General features: G+C 40.7%; 1 protein-coding gene across 2 annotated transcripts in view; it reads left to right on the forward strand.

Annotated features, from left to right (window-relative positions):
- Positions 1 to 16,552, forward strand: part of nf2a (neurofibromin 2a (merlin)) — a 61,538-nt gene that overhangs the window by 3,296 nt on the left and 41,690 nt on the right. For both annotated transcript variants that reach the window (XM_041041336.1, XM_041041337.1), the window contains 11 exons: positions 1,830 to 1,913; positions 8,061 to 8,129; positions 8,270 to 8,352; positions 10,532 to 10,607; positions 11,139 to 11,273; positions 11,468 to 11,542; positions 11,649 to 11,762; positions 11,929 to 12,051; positions 12,344 to 12,561; positions 14,073 to 14,178; positions 16,008 to 16,126. In XM_041041336.1, the coding sequence (XP_040897270.1) occupies positions 1,830 to 1,913; positions 8,061 to 8,129; positions 8,270 to 8,352; positions 10,532 to 10,607; positions 11,139 to 11,273; positions 11,468 to 11,542; positions 11,649 to 11,762; positions 11,929 to 12,051; positions 12,344 to 12,561; positions 14,073 to 14,178; positions 16,008 to 16,126 (1,202 nt within the window). The remainder of the gene's footprint in view (positions 1 to 1,829; positions 1,914 to 8,060; positions 8,130 to 8,269; positions 8,353 to 10,531; positions 10,608 to 11,138; positions 11,274 to 11,467; positions 11,543 to 11,648; positions 11,763 to 11,928; positions 12,052 to 12,343; positions 12,562 to 14,072; positions 14,179 to 16,007; positions 16,127 to 16,552) is intronic.

Here is a 16,552-nt window from a genome sequence, read left to right on the forward strand (position 1 = left end):
GCAGTGCACTTGTGTTCCTCAACATTTGGATAGAGGCACTTATCTACTATCTGTGTCATTAATCCGTTTAGAGGTAGTCGAAGCTATTTATTTATTTCCGAGGGAAACCATTTAAAAAAAAAAAAAAAAAAAGACCAGAGCTGGCTAATTACTCAACAATTAAAGAGGTACACAGCTACAAGGGGAGAAGAATGCTAATGCGTAGCACTTCGCATCGCCTGTCTCCTTATAATTTTGCTCTCATTAATTCCCATAATGTCGGGAGCAGGCCTCTGTTCAGATAGCGTCACAGGCATGACAGCTGGATTAGTGCTTATCAGAAATGATCACCGACCCGGATACAAACACACACACACACACACACCTCACACACTTTAGACCACTTACACAAACAGACACATGTACGCCTTCGTCACCTCGGCCTGCAATCTTTGCAACAACACAGTCTCATTTGTAAACCAGATTGCAGCTTCAGCCTCTTAGCGCTTGCCACGATTAGGGGCTGTCACCTCTGGCTCCACACCTTTGTTAGTTCAAAACACGAGAAGACAGCATGACTGGCTTTGCAAATGATAAGGTTTGAAGCATCAAATTGCCCGCTTATATAACTACAGCCGAAGCGTGTTTGCCCCGTCTAACCTTTCAGACTGGCTTTGTGCTCTATATATAGGTACGCAAGTTTGTGATTTAATTAGTTTGACAGGTGACGGAGCTTGGGAAGTGACACCTGGTGAGGAGTAGCACTTTAATCTGGAAGGAGCTCGTTAAAGGGGATTGCCACCCATTTTAAGAATTCATATTAATACTGTGATCCATGACGGTTAAAGCAACACTTGTAAACATAAACCATTCTTTCCCGGAGACACAAATTGGAGAACTAAACCTTGAGCTTGTCACGCTCACTGACTGGAGTGAATTCACAAACACAGAATCAGATATGTTGGGGGTGGAGAAATGCAAGCATAACTTGTAAAAATGGGTGGTGCTCTCCTTTAATTATCATTTGGAGCTTTTCTAGGAGTTTCTGTCATGTCATTATACTCTGCTGACTAGCAAGCTGATATTCTTGGAGCAGCTTAATGATCATATGAAATACTGTTGGCTGAGGTACATAGTTCCTGGCTCGGTGTCTAATAGGTCCCCATGTGGCTATGATACTTAAGTCTTACAATATTTATTTGGCACAGTTTGTCCTCTTTCCAGACTTCTCTAAAATGAGCAAGTACCAGTGTACTGTAGCTGTGGTAGCTGGAAGTTTATTTACCCAGGTTGCAGCATGTAATAACTTGATTTTGTGGCTCCTGAAAATTGGTGCCAGAATTATGTGTATGGCTCTCGCGAAGTGGAATTAAGGGAATAAGGTTCTGGCTGTCAAAAGCACAGCTGTCAGAAGGTTGTGTTTTAGCTTGTGCTGTCACTCTGCTTTCTAAGGTCTCAAGTCTTTTTTCATTGTGTTTGAGTCAAGTTAGATCACTTGTCACAAGACTGATTCTGCTCGTCTCGTGGAAATCAGTTTAAAGGAGGTTTAATACTCAAAGTGTAGACAAAAAGCAGTTGTCCTGATTTATAATGTAGGTGTTTCCCCCCAAAACCCAACCTTACTGAAAATGTCTTAAATGCTGTTCCAACATTTAACAGTGAAAAGCTTCTCTTCTGCTTCAACAAACAACTAAATGGGACAGAATATTCATTAGCTGCATTTTGAATTCTGAATTGATTTTTCTGTTAGAAAGGTTTGGTGGAATGAAGAGAGCTTTGTTGTTAATGTGGTTACACGCATAGCAAAATTAGTCGTGCCTCAAAGCGGATTGTATTTGTTAACTCCTCAGGTGAAGAAGAAGATCCTCGAGGAGGAGATTCACTGTCCACCGGAGGCCTCCGTGCTGCTGGCCTCCTACGCCGTCCATGCTAAGGTTCGTGCTCTTTCTGGAACTTAAGTTTTTAGTCTCACTTATTTTCAAAGATCTGTACATCCATCCATCCATCCCTCTGCCTATCCTTTAATGGTTTATTTATTCTTACTTTAAAATTTGCATGACCAAATAGCAACTTCTTCTCCTCTCACACATATTTTTTCTAAATTACTGGTCTGATGAGATGCTACCAGATGTGAATCACTTACTGTTAAAGGTTGTTTTCCCTAACAGCACTCAAGAATGTCCTGTCTTTAAAGCTAATCAAAAAATCTAATCAATTTGAACTGGCTGAGTTAATGTACAGGTCCATCTGGAGCTGTCTTCATCTGGTTTACTTACACACATCTTATGTACTTAATTCCCTGTGGCTGTAGATGACTGTATTTAAAATACCTTTATTTATAAAATACCTGTATTTAAGATTCCTTTTGGGGAAATTTACTAGCGTTTACTTTGTTGTTCATCATCTGAAAAACATCATATTGCTGTAGTGTGCCTTTTTCTCACTCTTAGAACAGTAAAGAGAGGCTACAGGCTTTTGTCACTCATGGGCTTGACTATTGTAATTTTGTCATATCTGGCCTCCACCCAAAAAAAAGCCATAAATCAGGTGCTACGGATCTAGAATTCTGCTGTCAGAATCCTGACAAGGACCAGAAGAGCACACACTACACCTTCACCAGCTACTTGGTATTGATATTTAAAATTCCCTCAGTGTTTCATAACGTGCTACAGAGCCTTGCATAAAATCTTTTTAATGTACAGACCAAGAACCTGGGTGGTCTGGAAATAACCTTTTAACTGTGTCCAGTTTGGCGGACTCAGGATTGCATCTGTGCGTTTTACCGCTGAATGAAATTATGGCCTCTTTGGGCTGCGACATCCAGCATGCATGGGGGCTATTTGCAGCTAGGTATGAAGCAGTAGGGATGAAGGTTGGCACCTTTTACATACAGCTGTTCATGGCTTGCAGCTCACACTCTCTCTTGTTGACTGTCCCTGCCTTTCCCTGTTGTTTCCCTCATGTCTATGGATTGCTACAATTGGGGATTGTAATCTCTATTTACAATCACAGAAACCAAGTGGGTTTAGAAGCAGAACTAAGTAACCTGTTCTGTCTATTGATCTCCTCCGCTCGGTATCAGTTCTATCACAGTGCGACCCAAAATAGGAAAACAAATTATTTACGAGTAACTTCAATGGGAAATAAAAGATTGAAAGGACGGATTACATTAAATATTACACAGAATTTATTTACAGATTTTAATAGTGACAGATGAGGTGCCGTATCCAGTCAAATATCTGGAAGGTCCCGGATTCTCTTCGGGCAGGATCTGACACAGATGAAGCCCTAGAGATCATTGTATACTCTGGTTCACATCAGCTGAGGAACTTAGACATCTTGGGCCTGCTTGCTGAAGAACCACTGCTCATTTGGAGTCAGTTAAGTTATTTCAGGCATCTGATCAGAAAAACGCCCTTGGGTCAGAGCTCATAGAAATGGTTAAGACTTCTGGGAAGGCGTGAATGGGATGTTGATGAATTTTTGGCTTGTTATCTTTAAGTTTGTGTTTGTCAGTATTGTTTTACCGTTTGTGTTTTCATTCATTATTTAGTGTTGCATTAAGCACACTTTATGAGCACTGTAAACTGCATTATCCTGAATGAAAGGCACCGCATAAAATTTTTCATTGATTTATTGGTTGAGGATCAAACAAGAAGTTACCTGATGTGTATGGAAATCGCTCCACAGGAAAAAGCTCCCTTAATAAACCTCAAGCGATCTCAGTCGTTTTGGTTGAAGGATCCCATCTCTGTAAAATCCCCAAGAAAAAGATTCGGAGAGTGAGGTGCAGCTTTTTGACAGGCGGGCAGAGTCTAGCGAGACTGGAGCTCTACCTCAAAGATTTGGCCAAGAGCCCTCAGAGACTCGCCTTTCCCATGCCAATTTACAGGCCTAGGATAAAGGAGACTATGTGGATCAAGAAAAATCAGCAAATCAGCTTGAGTCTTGTACTTTCCACTGCCATCCCTCTCGATCTGGAAACAGCAAAAAATATGAGGCCACAATCTGTTTTCATTTAATCAGCAGTCCACTTTGATTAGAGCCAGTATGAGTAAATTGGCATTGTAAAGGGGAGACAGGTACTTGTTTAGCAGTGCAGCTGCTGAGAGGTTTTTGGCAGACTTTTCCCTTCTCCTCCTCTCATCATAAGTTGTTATTGTGCAGAGCTACTGTGTAGCCTGTGAAGTAGAGTATATCACACAGTGGGATCTACTTTGGTATACTAGATCATCTTTAATCATTACTATGCCAGCCTGAAGATAGCAATAAGGAGCGAGTAAAGGCACATTCAGAGATTGCTTTAATGCTTAAAAGAGAATTTTTTTTTTTTATTATGTGAATCATAGCTAAGTTCAGGTACGGACTGTCGCGCACAGAATCTGTGTGTGTAATCAGTTTCCAGTTGGAAAAGAGATTGCCGTATAATTCACAACAGACGCAGTAGGAAGCCATAAAAGCTACCATTACCTTGTATGAGTTACTGTGAGTGCATGAATAGAGGGGATAATAGAAAGTAGGGACAGTGGAGGAATTTGTGTGTGCACAAAGGCTCGCACTGACATCTTAACAGTGGGAGCTTAAACACAGATAAATGCACTTACAGTGAGATTCCACGGTGTCAGTCCACCACAAAAGTAATACTATTTCATCACTCATATGAAAAAGTACAGTCTGCAATTTGTAAACGTTGTATAAGGCATATTTATGGATGTTATATTATGTTTTAAATCATCAGATTTGAGAACCCTACTAACTTTTCAGTGGGTATTTGTACGTGTATGTAAGCCAACAGTTGAGCCTCTGTGGGTCTGCAGAGGGTTCGGCTTTGTATTCTGAGTGGGTGCGGCGCTACAAGGAGGTGTTCACAGGGAATTTCAAGAAACAGCCGCTTTGGAAAAATGCAGGGGGAGTCGCTCTGGCACAGAGGTTGAGTAGGGAGTCAGCCTTTACCCCACTGGGGGCTTGGAGATCTGTGTCCAACTGAGTGGAGATGGATATGATAAAATAAATGTTGGCATAAATTACACAGGTGGGAATCATGGTGTTTTAAAGTTCGCTTGTACTCCTGCACAAAATGTTTGACAATTGAATGAGGCATCTTGTAGGCTATAGTATGTTTACTTTCTAGCATTCCAATTTTTTTTTTCAGCTCACGTCATGTAATCATGGTTTCCAATCTCTGAATACATTCAGAAAGTATGACTATTAACAGTTACTAAACAAGTCACACTGATGTAATGGTTATAGTTCACTCTGATGCGGACATGAATGTTTGTTCCAAATTTCATGCAAATCAGACCAATAAGTACTGAGACATTACCCCCAAAATCACAACTGTGAAGACTCAGTTTTGGTGTATAGTCATCTATGGATGTAGCATAACCAATGCTCACAAGGAAAGGCCCCCATTTGCTTGTTTAGGCTATGTAATAATGATTCCTTTCATTGGTTAAACTCTATACAGGTTTCTGCCATGAAATAGACTCTAACAGTTAGAGTCTATTTCATGGCTAGATATGAGAAACCTGTATTTCTCACTATTGTACCATAAATGGATTTTCTTCAAAGTGTCTGGAGTGTTGGAGAAATGCATTTCCTGGATTTAGAGAGGGTGGATTTATTGAACAGAATATATCCATTAGGCAGTGGTCACTGTTGTGTTGCTGGTGATAATTGTTAAGTGACACATAGCTGTCTTTTTAGAATCAATTGTTGATGCTAGTTTGGGGTTGTTTGAAATAACTGGCAGAGAGGTGGGTAATCAGAAAGCGTCTGAGAGCACAGTCACTGTCAAAATGTAATCCCGTCTCTCCCTGAGCTGAAGCCCAGTTATAGCTATATATCATCAATTATGTAGCAGTTACAAACAAACAGCTGAGGAACTGAGGGAGGATGGGAAACTGAAGGAAAGGGATCTAATTAAATGGCCCTGGGCTTCTCCACTCCGTTAACCACTGCACCGGTGTCGGCTTTCCAGTCTGCATGTTGAGCTTATTAAATTCAGGTCTGTTAAGTACTGTTTTCAGACTTACATGCACAAAAAGAAAACTCCAATTAAACCTCATAATAAAAGTAACACTATAAACACAACAAAACAACACAGCATATAGAATTAGTTAGCTCATTAGAGCCACACAAGCGGTCAGAAGCTTCTCATTTATTCTCTGCACGAGCCACAGTGTAAAGGTCCACCATGAAAAAAGAACAATCGAGGCTCTACATTGCATTTGTAATCACTGTGTAAGGACTTAATGATGTATTTTCTTCCAAACGTAATATCATGTAACATTACAATATTCAGTGTTAGTCCCTTCCCTTTCATTTCTGAGTAATTTTCCTCTCCTTCAGGTAACTGACCAAACAGAGACATAACAATAACATTTTGAGTACAATTACAACGACACCTGAACAGTAGCAGCAGCAGGTTTTTTTTTTAGCTATCTGAAACCTCAGTGTAATGTCAGATTTTGGTGTCAGTCTCAAAAAAAAGAAAGAGAGAATGAGTTTTTCAAAGCTAGCTAGTTCAAGTAGTCACAGAGAGAGAGAGATTCATGAGAAGAGGCAGAGATACCATTTTTGGTGTCAGCCCCTTAAGGGTCAGAGACAAAGGCTTCTTCTTCTAAAACCTATCATTTTTCACCAAGGTTCAACAGTCACTTTGATGACTTTGGTGCTTTCACTCTTTTTAAGTTTAAGCACTTTACAAGGATGCACTTGAAAACTGTTCTTCAAAAAATATTACCGAAAGGGATGCAGTTCACTGGTGATCATGTGAATCTAGTACATACAGTATGTGCCAAGTAGGGGTCAATAAGTAGAGATCAAATGGAAGTGAATAATAAAATTTACTGAGGTAAGCAACAGAGAGAGTTTTGGCAATTAGACTCTATTCATTCATCTTCATTAAGCATAGACCCATATGAAGATAGGAGATAGTATAGGTTCCCTAGAGTCTAGATGCTGGTGGTGGAGGAGTAGAGCCAGCAAGAGTTCGATGGAAACCTTCGGACTAGTGTCCTTGGACATCATGGAGGTTGTGGTGGTGATGGGGAGGAGGTGGGTTGTGCAACAGACGGGCAGAATCGCAATGATATTTATAGAAGAGCATCCAGGAATTGATTTGCTCGAGAAACACAGATAGAAATCTCATTGGTCAGATATGGTGATGTTGGGAATGTGAATTAGGGGATTGGACACCGTGGGAAAGTGGAAGGGGCGAAGAAAAATAGATCCGAAGTGTCTATCCAACAAAGGCAGAATGTGAAGGAAGTTTGCAGGTAGGCTTAAAATGTGAAGACTCAGAGATGAAGTTAGATTTTCGCAATAATATTTACTACGTTAAAGTATTGCTTAGTAATAAACAAAGGTGAAGATTTATTTTAAAAACATAAATTTTACTGTGTCTTAGTACTGTATAGAGGAATGATGTCTTTAATATGAAATAATACAAAAGGGTCAAAATGAATAAACACAGCCTTCTTCAGTGACCTCTAATTTCAGTCAAAGGATTACGAGCTAAACAAATCACAATACAAAGGAAAGACATTACAGGATTTGAAAAACTGGCACAGAGCATGCAGCAATGCACAGGTATAGGTAAATGTTCACATTAGCCTACTTACATAAATCTACAGTCATAGCCCACTTTTTAAAGTGTGTCTTCATGTATAATTCATATCCTTCCACCAGTTTTACAGTAGCTCAGAGGAAATACCCCACCGCCAGTCAGTCATGTCTAATCCATTCATATCTTTCTTCTAACATGCATGATATAATTTGTACCCCAGCTCTATGATGATAAGTGATCAGTCTCAGTTCTCTCCGAGATATTTCTAATAGCATCATTTATACCGTCTGAGAACAACTGGGCCACTGGCTGTGCGGTGCACGTTAATGACCTGATGGCAGGCCGGCCTCCATTCATTCTCCAAGAGACCCTTTTCTTACTGGCGCTGTAGTTTCATCTTATGAACAGCTCCCAGGAGAGACAGTCTGGGCTGTTATTGAAGGGAAGGTGGATAATGGCCATTAGTTTGGAGTCATTTTAATCCTTTTGGCACTTTTGCTCTATTTTACAGTACGGAGACTACGACCCCAATGTTCACAAACCCGGCTTCTTGGCTGAGGAGGAGCTGCTGCCAAAGAGGGTGAGTGACAGCTGGGCTAACATCTTTGTCTTACTATCTAGGCCTGCACCTGCATTATGAAACAGCATGTGGCATTGTAGTACGTACTGTGTTTTCTGTGTGCATTCATGGATATTTATGTCTGTCTGTCTCCATTGCAGGTGATTAACTTGTACCAGATGACTGCGGAAATGTGGGAGGAGAGGATCACAGCGTGTTATGTGGAGCACCGGGGCAGGACGAGGTAAAAACTGCTGCACTGAACTTCATCACCACAATCCACAGTCATCAGCACAATTTCAATTTTGAGCTCCCCTAGCATGTGCTTAAAAGTTGGTTTAAAGAGAGTTCTTTGCTTTAAATAATTTTTTATGTAAAACCATAGTCAATGCAAAAAGACTCACATGAAAGCTGTTTCTGTAAGGAAAGTTATTTAAAGGAGCGTTAATGATCAGTATGAACTTTTTAACATTTACTGTTGACCAAGAAATTGCAGCAACACCTAATGGCACAGCGTACCACAGCCCATAACTTATCAATTAAGTGCAATTAAATGTACTATATATTTACATTAGCGATAAAATTAATGTGGCTACTTTGGAGGAAGGATCCAAAATAGCTACACTGGAGCAAATGTAGTAAAAGGACCACAGAAATGAGACTGCTGTAATACTTCCATTTAAAATGACACGGGAATGAAAATCAGTTGCTCTGCTATGGCACTTTGCTCCACCACTAAGCCGAACTAAGTTGAAAATGGATGGGGAGTAAGTGTGAGGGATGTGGAGTGTCTTAAAACTCCCGTGGGTGGGGAGTTTTGTGCTGGAAATCGAGTTCTAAAAGCCAAAGGCCTCAGCACTTGGAAAAGTAATAATTGAGTCACTGGTGCCGATCAATAACCCGTCCAACCCCAGCGTGGTTGGTGGTCCCAACACCTTTAGCATTTTAATTGTTTAGTAAGTGAGCGGGGGCACAGGAGGGAGGTCACTGGCCTTCAGATGACACTACTAAATCCTTTAAGTACCTGAGTTTTTTTCACTTCCAAAACAATGTTTTCCTTTTTTACAGATACTTTTCTTTGAGAAATATAAACAGGTTGTTGTCCATGCCAGTGGCGTGGCTCTAAGGATGGCAGTAGTCGGTCACTCCACCACTTTGGTCCAGGCTGAAATGTCTCAGCAACTATTAGATGAGTTGCCATGAAATTTGCCACAGGTCATACTAATGACGCTCTCAACAGCCTCAGCAGTATTTTCTGTTTAGTGCTAACATTTAGTTTAGTGCTAACGTGCAAAAGTAAGATGATAAGTATTGTACCTGCTAAAAATCAGCAATCAGCAACCACTTTTTTCGTTGAACAAAAAAACGTATCAGATGTTCTTTGAACCCAAGCAACTGAATAAGACCTATTCAGAAATAAATTAAAATTAGAAACTGTCTGATGAAAGACAAACAAAATTACAAATCTGGGTGTTTGTACAGTTTCCTATGGACACATTTTCATTGCTACCATATTAGTATTGTAGTGTAACATCCATCCCCAGGTGGCACCATACAGTTAAAGGTTTATTTCATCTGTATTTTGGTCCACATAATTTTAGAACTTCCTCATTATTCAAAACATCCACATTATTCAAATTGTATTCCTAATTTTATTATTAAAAACTGATCTCAGCACAACATCAAAGATATCTGACAGACATGCAGTGTGCATCTTCATGTTCTTTTTTTATAGAGTGCAGCTCTAGTGTTTTGCCCTTTCGCAGCATTAATCAAACATTACCATTTAAACTTCTTCTGACCCACTCTGAAGTCAGAATGTACTCAGTGTCCAACCTAGTTAGGATTTGTTTACTTGGCATAATGCTCTCTTGCCTGTTTAAACTTTGATGAAGCTTAAATCATCAATTTTCCTACCACCCATATCAAACAGCCAGTTATTAAAAGCATGGGTGCCAGGATGCCCTGATTTTTCCTCAGCCATCAAAGTATGCTAATGTTCTTTTTTGCTGAGTTGACCCTGAAATCACAACAGATCTGCCAACCAGGCTGCAGAGAGAAAGAAGAAAAGAGTTTGATGCATTTCTTTTCTCTGTCGCAGTATTTAGAGGCTTGGAGGCATCAGAATAAGTCTTCCTCTCCATCAAGCATAACCTCTAAAGCCTGTTAGCGAATTATGGTTGTGCTTTGTGTCAGCACTGCGCTTATGTTTTCACCCTCGCAAGAGCTATGTGGCAGTTTTTATAGATCACACAACATGACTGATGCTACACACAAAAGCAGAGGAAACAAGGTCTGATCTCTTTTTTTCTCTCCACTTCTGCACCTCCTCTCCTTCCCACCCTTCCTCTCTCCTTCCCTCTCTTCTCCATTCCCTTGGATCCTTCTCAATCTCTTTCTCTCTCGGTCTGTCTTTGAACCAGGGATGAAGCCGAAATGGAGTATTTAAAAATAGCTCAGGACCTGGACATGTATGGCGTCAATTACTTTTTAATCAGGGTGAGACAATGCTGCCTTGCTATATCTTTACAAAGTAAGCCCATATGAAAGTTCAGTCCTTTAGTTTTGAATCTTCAGCATTTTATAAACAAATTTGTATGTTTTGGGGGTAAATAATGGCTGCTGTTTGGCACTGGATTTTTTCTGGGTGAGTCATGACCAAAACAAACCTGTAATAATGCTTAACAAACAGAAATTCACTTGAGGTGACTCTGGCCTTTATCAAGGCATTCCCTAAAAGGCCGAGACATTTTAAAATACCACCAACAAGTCAGCCTCAGCTTAAGTAATTCACTGTAGCATTACCTTTCAAGTAAACAAGGCCAGACAGCATATACACACTGCAACTGGCATTGTTCAGTTCAGCTCTAACAAATAATTTTGGCAAGAAGAGTCACCACAGTGCCATCTCTTTTAAATGCAGACACAAATGAATGCTGGCTGGAGGGTTGGTCTCACAACTGCTCGTTACTATCCTTTAACAGATGGATAATAAAAAAAACCTTTGTTTACTCTGCTGATGTGGTTTAGAATAAAAAGGGAACAGATCTTCTTTTGGGAGTGGATGCCCTGGGCCTGCACATCTACGAACCAGACAACAGGCTGACGCCCAAGTGCTCCTTCCCCTGGAATGAGATCCGCAACATCTCCTACAGCGACAAGGAGGTGGGAGAATCTGCTGTTGTACCTCATGATAAAGACTGGTGCTTGTATTTGAATAAAAGCTGTTGATAATTGAATGTAGAGCTAGAGTTAGAGTTAGATTTGTTTCTCATTTAAAAATTAAAAGTGGAACAGAGTTCACTGCTTTGAACATCAGTTTTTGTTGTGACCTGGATTCTTGTCTCCTCGTTGTTTAGTTTACCATCAAACCTCTGGACAAAAAAACCAATGTTTTCAAGTTCAACTCATCACGGCTGAGAGTCAACAAGCTGGTGAGTGCAGCTGAGATGGTAAAAGCTGTGAATGGTAAATATAGCTCTTTCACCAAATTCTTCTTTTGGAAGCCGTCATCCTGTTTCTTTTTGTTCTCTTGTGCAGATCCTTCAGCTGTGTATAGGGAACCATGACCTGTTTATGCGTCGTCGTCGGGTAGACTCGCTTGAAGTGCAGCAGATGAAGGCCCAGGCCAGAGAGGAGAGGGCCAGAAAACAGGTACTGACAATGGTGAAAGAAGAAGAGGGGATGGGGTTGACCATGCCATTAGCCAAGTTTCCATGCAAATGTACTGCCAAGTTTGACTAAATTTCCATATTTCCATTAATTTTTCCCACCAAATCCGCTTTTCTTTGCCCACACTCCGCCTGTCTGTGTTGTTCAGATGGAGAGGCAGCGTCTGCAAAGGGAGAAGCAGCTGCGGGAGGAGGCAGAGAGAGCCAGGGACGAACTGGAGAGGAGGCTGATTCAGCTGCAGGACGAGGCTCACATGGCCAACGAGGCCCTGGTAAGCCTAGAAAACCACCATTTAGTTGGCTGTTGATGTCACATATACGCCAGATATAAAATACAAGTATTATCTTCACTTTATCTCCTCCTCTTCTAATCATCTACTTATTCGTTCCCATTAATGTCTCTCACTGTTGCCTCCTTTTCCTCCATCAATCTCCCTTGCTCCTGCTGTATTTTTCTTTGCTCGATTTCCCCATCTCCTCTCCCACTTTCAACTTTTCTCTTCTCCCCTGTCCCCTTCCTTGTGTTTGCCCTTTCTGCCCCTCCCTCTTCCTGCCCCTCTCCAGCTGCGTTCGGAGCAGACAGCGGACCTGCTGGCTGAAAAGGCCCAGATCGCGGAGGAGGAGGCCAAGCTGCTGGCCCAGAAAGCTGCTGAGGCTGAGACAGAGATGCAGCGCATCAAAGTAACCGCCATCCGTGGCCAGGAGGAGCGGCGACTCATGGAGCAGAAGATGCTGGAGGCGGAGATGCTGGCTCTCAAGATGGCTGAGGAGTCGGAAAGGAGGTGGGGAATGAGGAGAACGAAGGAACGGGTGGATGAATGTGGAGCATACAGCCATACATACTGCAGTGAATATACATCTGTTTATCTTTAGCTGCTGTGTGGCTTTGTTTCTCTTATCACCATGACTCCCATACCCAAATTCTCTTTGTATCCATCCCAGACATACGCAGTCACACACCCAACATGCGTAGTGTTTTTAGATCTTTAAATAACTTATTCCCACATCTTGGATACATTCGAAACCTTTTTTTTCTTTATTTGAAATGCGAATCCCTCGAACTGAGGAGGCTGACAGAAGCATCAAAACGCAGTTGCTAAATAACTTCCTCAACTCATGAGCCTCCCAAAAGTTTTTGAGTTACTATACTGTTTGTCAAGGTGCGCAAACATGCTGCTGCACATCAGTTTGCTCAGCAGCACAGAAGTCAGTTGATATGCTCCGAGCACAGGGCTAGGTAACGCAGCTGCATTTAAATAGCTCGATCAAAGAATGAGAACTTCTAACTTGTTTAAAATCATTTAATTTCTAAGGCTTTGTTCTTGCACTGCAGCTGAAAAGCAGGTAATCATGCAGATACAGGCACAGTACTGCACAAAGAAGTAAAAGGGAGAAAGCTTTTGTTCTGCAGCCCTCCCCCTCGGTCTGAGGCACAGCAGTTAATTTGTGCTAGTTAATTGTTAGCAGTAGTATCGATTGATGGTAGGAGTCCCTATCAAACAGTCTTTTTTACTACACACTGAAGCTCCACAGTGCTGAAACTGTCTTTTTGATGTGTTTTTTATCTTTTCTTTAAAAAGAAATTTTGTCATTTTCTCTTTTCTGCTTCCCAGAGTGGTTCAGATCAAATATTTAGGATATTTGCTGCTGACTTTTTTTTATTTCTTTGGAGGTCAGGTGGCTAAGGAGGCTGGGACTAGATGAGTGAGCCTCAATCAGCACCCTGTAAAGCTTGATAGATGCCAATCATTGTAGCAAAGAACTTCAGTCATTTTCAAAATAAAACAGTGTACATAGATACCGAGAATATCACTTCACAGCCTCTACTTCACAATTTATTAGGCATTCATTTCAAATGGGCACCATTAACCACTTGACAGTAACTGCAATTTCGGGATGAGCACTTTTCTGCAGCAGAAAAATTTAAACCCGTAGTACTCAACATGTAAATGACTATGTCCACTCAAACTCTTGAGGCACATAGCTCCCCCACATCAGTGAGGATCTGCTGAGTGTTCAGGAACACAATCAAAAGAAATGTAATCATCCCCATATAACATTTTTTACATCACTGTGCACAAACTCGGTGGTGGAACAGTGAAGTGAGAGATGATTGTCTGCTGGGGTGATACATTGATCATCTGAGTAATAACAAAGTGATGTTCCTGATTTGTACCGGCGTGGCAATTATGTAAGATAATTTTGAATTCAATTCAGATAATTTTGTTTCCTTTAAAGGACTGGTGGGTGAATTAAAGTATTAACTGCATCAGTCTGTCTGTTTGTCCCTCAGGGCCAAGGAGGCTGAGCAGCTGAAACAGGACTTGCAGGAAGCCAGGGAATCGGAGCGCAGGGCAAAGCACAAGCTGCTGGAGATTACCAGCAAGGCTGCCTATACGGTAACAGACACATACTTACTCACATATACTTTAAACAATTAAAAAAAACCCACAATTGACAAAGTCAGATGTAAATGGTCAAGTAGACTGAAACTATTCATTGATTAGTCTATAGCAGGAAATAAATCAGTGAGAATTCTGCTCTTTGAGTCATTTATCAAATAAAATAACAAAATATTTGCCGATTCCAGCTCCTCAGCTATTTGCTTATTTACTGGTTTATTGAATAGGGACAGTGCATATTAATAGGGCTGCAGCCAACAATTATTTTTGTTATTGGTTCATCTGTTGATTATTTTCTCGATTAATCTTTTGTGCTATTAAACGCCCGCAAATAATGAAAAATGCTGACCACAATATCCTCCAGCACGCGGTGACATCTCTAATAGTCTTGATTAATCAATTTTCATAATAGTTTCTGATTAATATTCTTTAGACTGATTAAATGTTTCAGCTCTACGCATTGCTAAACATCACTCTAAATGTAATATAATTTACATTTCTGAAAATTCTATTTTCTATTCTATTTTTTTACATTCATTTCATTTCATTTCATTTCTTATTTTTTTGGAAGCAATTTAAGAAAATCACTTTAGACTGTCATTGAAAACAGCAATAAAATTGCATAGGCATGTCTGTGTGTGTATATGTGTGTGTGGAAAGCCGTAATATAATACACACGTACATGTACACACATGCATAAAAGAAATACGCATAATACACATTTTATGCAGTACATAAATACACTCCCAGTAGGGAAGAGCTGTACATGCAGAAGTGTTTCACAGAAAAATACCACTTCTTCAGTAGTATGAGCCAGGAGGGAGCATGAGCTCCTACTGCTGGTATGAAAATGTGCTGTGGCTGCACAGGTTTAAGAGTTTTATCTTGACTGTGAACAGCACACACATACACTGGCACACAGTCACACACATACACACCCTCACACGTGCAGTTGTATCCCCACAAAGCCAAAATGAACAAGAGATTCTTGCATAAGATCATGCAGCTCATAAGGCAGCCTCAGCAAGAGCTTCTAACACGCTAAAAGCCCACACACTACACATTCATCTGCTTACACACATATGTACACACATGCACACACACAGATACGTATTGAGATGCTAGACATTTATATAGAACTACTCTTTTGGATGCTTGTGAATGAAGAGCCAAAAACACATTCACACACACACTAGTGCACATACATACAAAAGACATGTTGCCACTATACACTAATCAGCTCCTTAGTGACAGCTAACAAAGACAAACATATACATGCACACTCGCACAAGTACACAGTTCCTATTTCCGTCAGCCTCAGTCAAATTGCCCCTATGCTCTGCCAGACCATATTTCCTTCAAATGTATCCACGCTGTAGTTTGGATTCACATGCCAACAAATGGATTTACATATATATTGTGTATTAGGTCCACTTTTTGTGGAGTTGGCATGTGGCCAATGCATTTCAGACATTTGGTCAGGATCTGAAAGCATATATGTGTGCGTTTATGGTCTCTGGCCCTCATCTTTTTTTTTTTTTACCCTTCCTCCCTTTTAACTGTTCATTTAAATGGTCTATATATATGATCATTGTGTCCTTGTGTCCTGCTTGCACCTATCTTTCCTATACATTCTGCCTTTCCCCCTATATGTGCTGTAATCCTCTCCCTTGTTGCTGTCTTCCACCCTTCCTATATTTTCCTCAATTTTTTCCTTTCCTTTCACGTCCAGTTCTTTACTCTATCCCAATTTTCAGCTTTATTTATTGTCAGTTCGTCTTCATCTTGTCCTCCCGTCTAATCTCTCTATCCATCTTCCCTCCTAGTCTCCTGGACTACCTCCTGACAGCATGCCTCCCGACCTGAACTTCAGCAGGGAGAACCTCAGCTTTGACTTTAAAGATACTGACATGAAACGCCTCTCCATGGAGATCGAAAAAGAGAAGTGAGTGGCCAGCCCTGCTCTGCTGATGCTGTCTGATGTTTTGGATGTTAGCAAGTTTGCATTTTTACACTTTTTGCTTCTGTGTTTTAGCCTGATGTAACTGTTAATCAGCAGAGGGAACTGATTAAAAAGCTGCTGAAAAAAAATCTATTTCAGGGTAGTTAAATAATCTCGAAATGTTTTTGAGGAATATGCAGCTTAATACAGTATTATACTTAGAGGAGCACCATCACTTTTAAATATGCACATTTTAATTCAGGAGTTCAGCTGAGCAATTGACCTCCTGCATTAGCTGTCACTGATGTCACTGCCAGCATTCAACCATTTTATTTCCTCTAACATGTGGTGTCAGTGATTGCAGACAAGAAAAACAATGTTTAGATGTGTATGACCCCGACTTTGGAGGTGAATAAATGACGTGGCTCT

The sequence above is a fragment of the Toxotes jaculatrix genome, chromosome 7, assembly GCF_017976425.1.
Source record: "Toxotes jaculatrix isolate fToxJac2 chromosome 7, fToxJac2.pri, whole genome shotgun sequence".
In the NCBI taxonomy this organism is placed as follows: Eukaryota; Metazoa; Chordata; class Actinopteri; family Toxotidae; genus Toxotes; species Toxotes jaculatrix.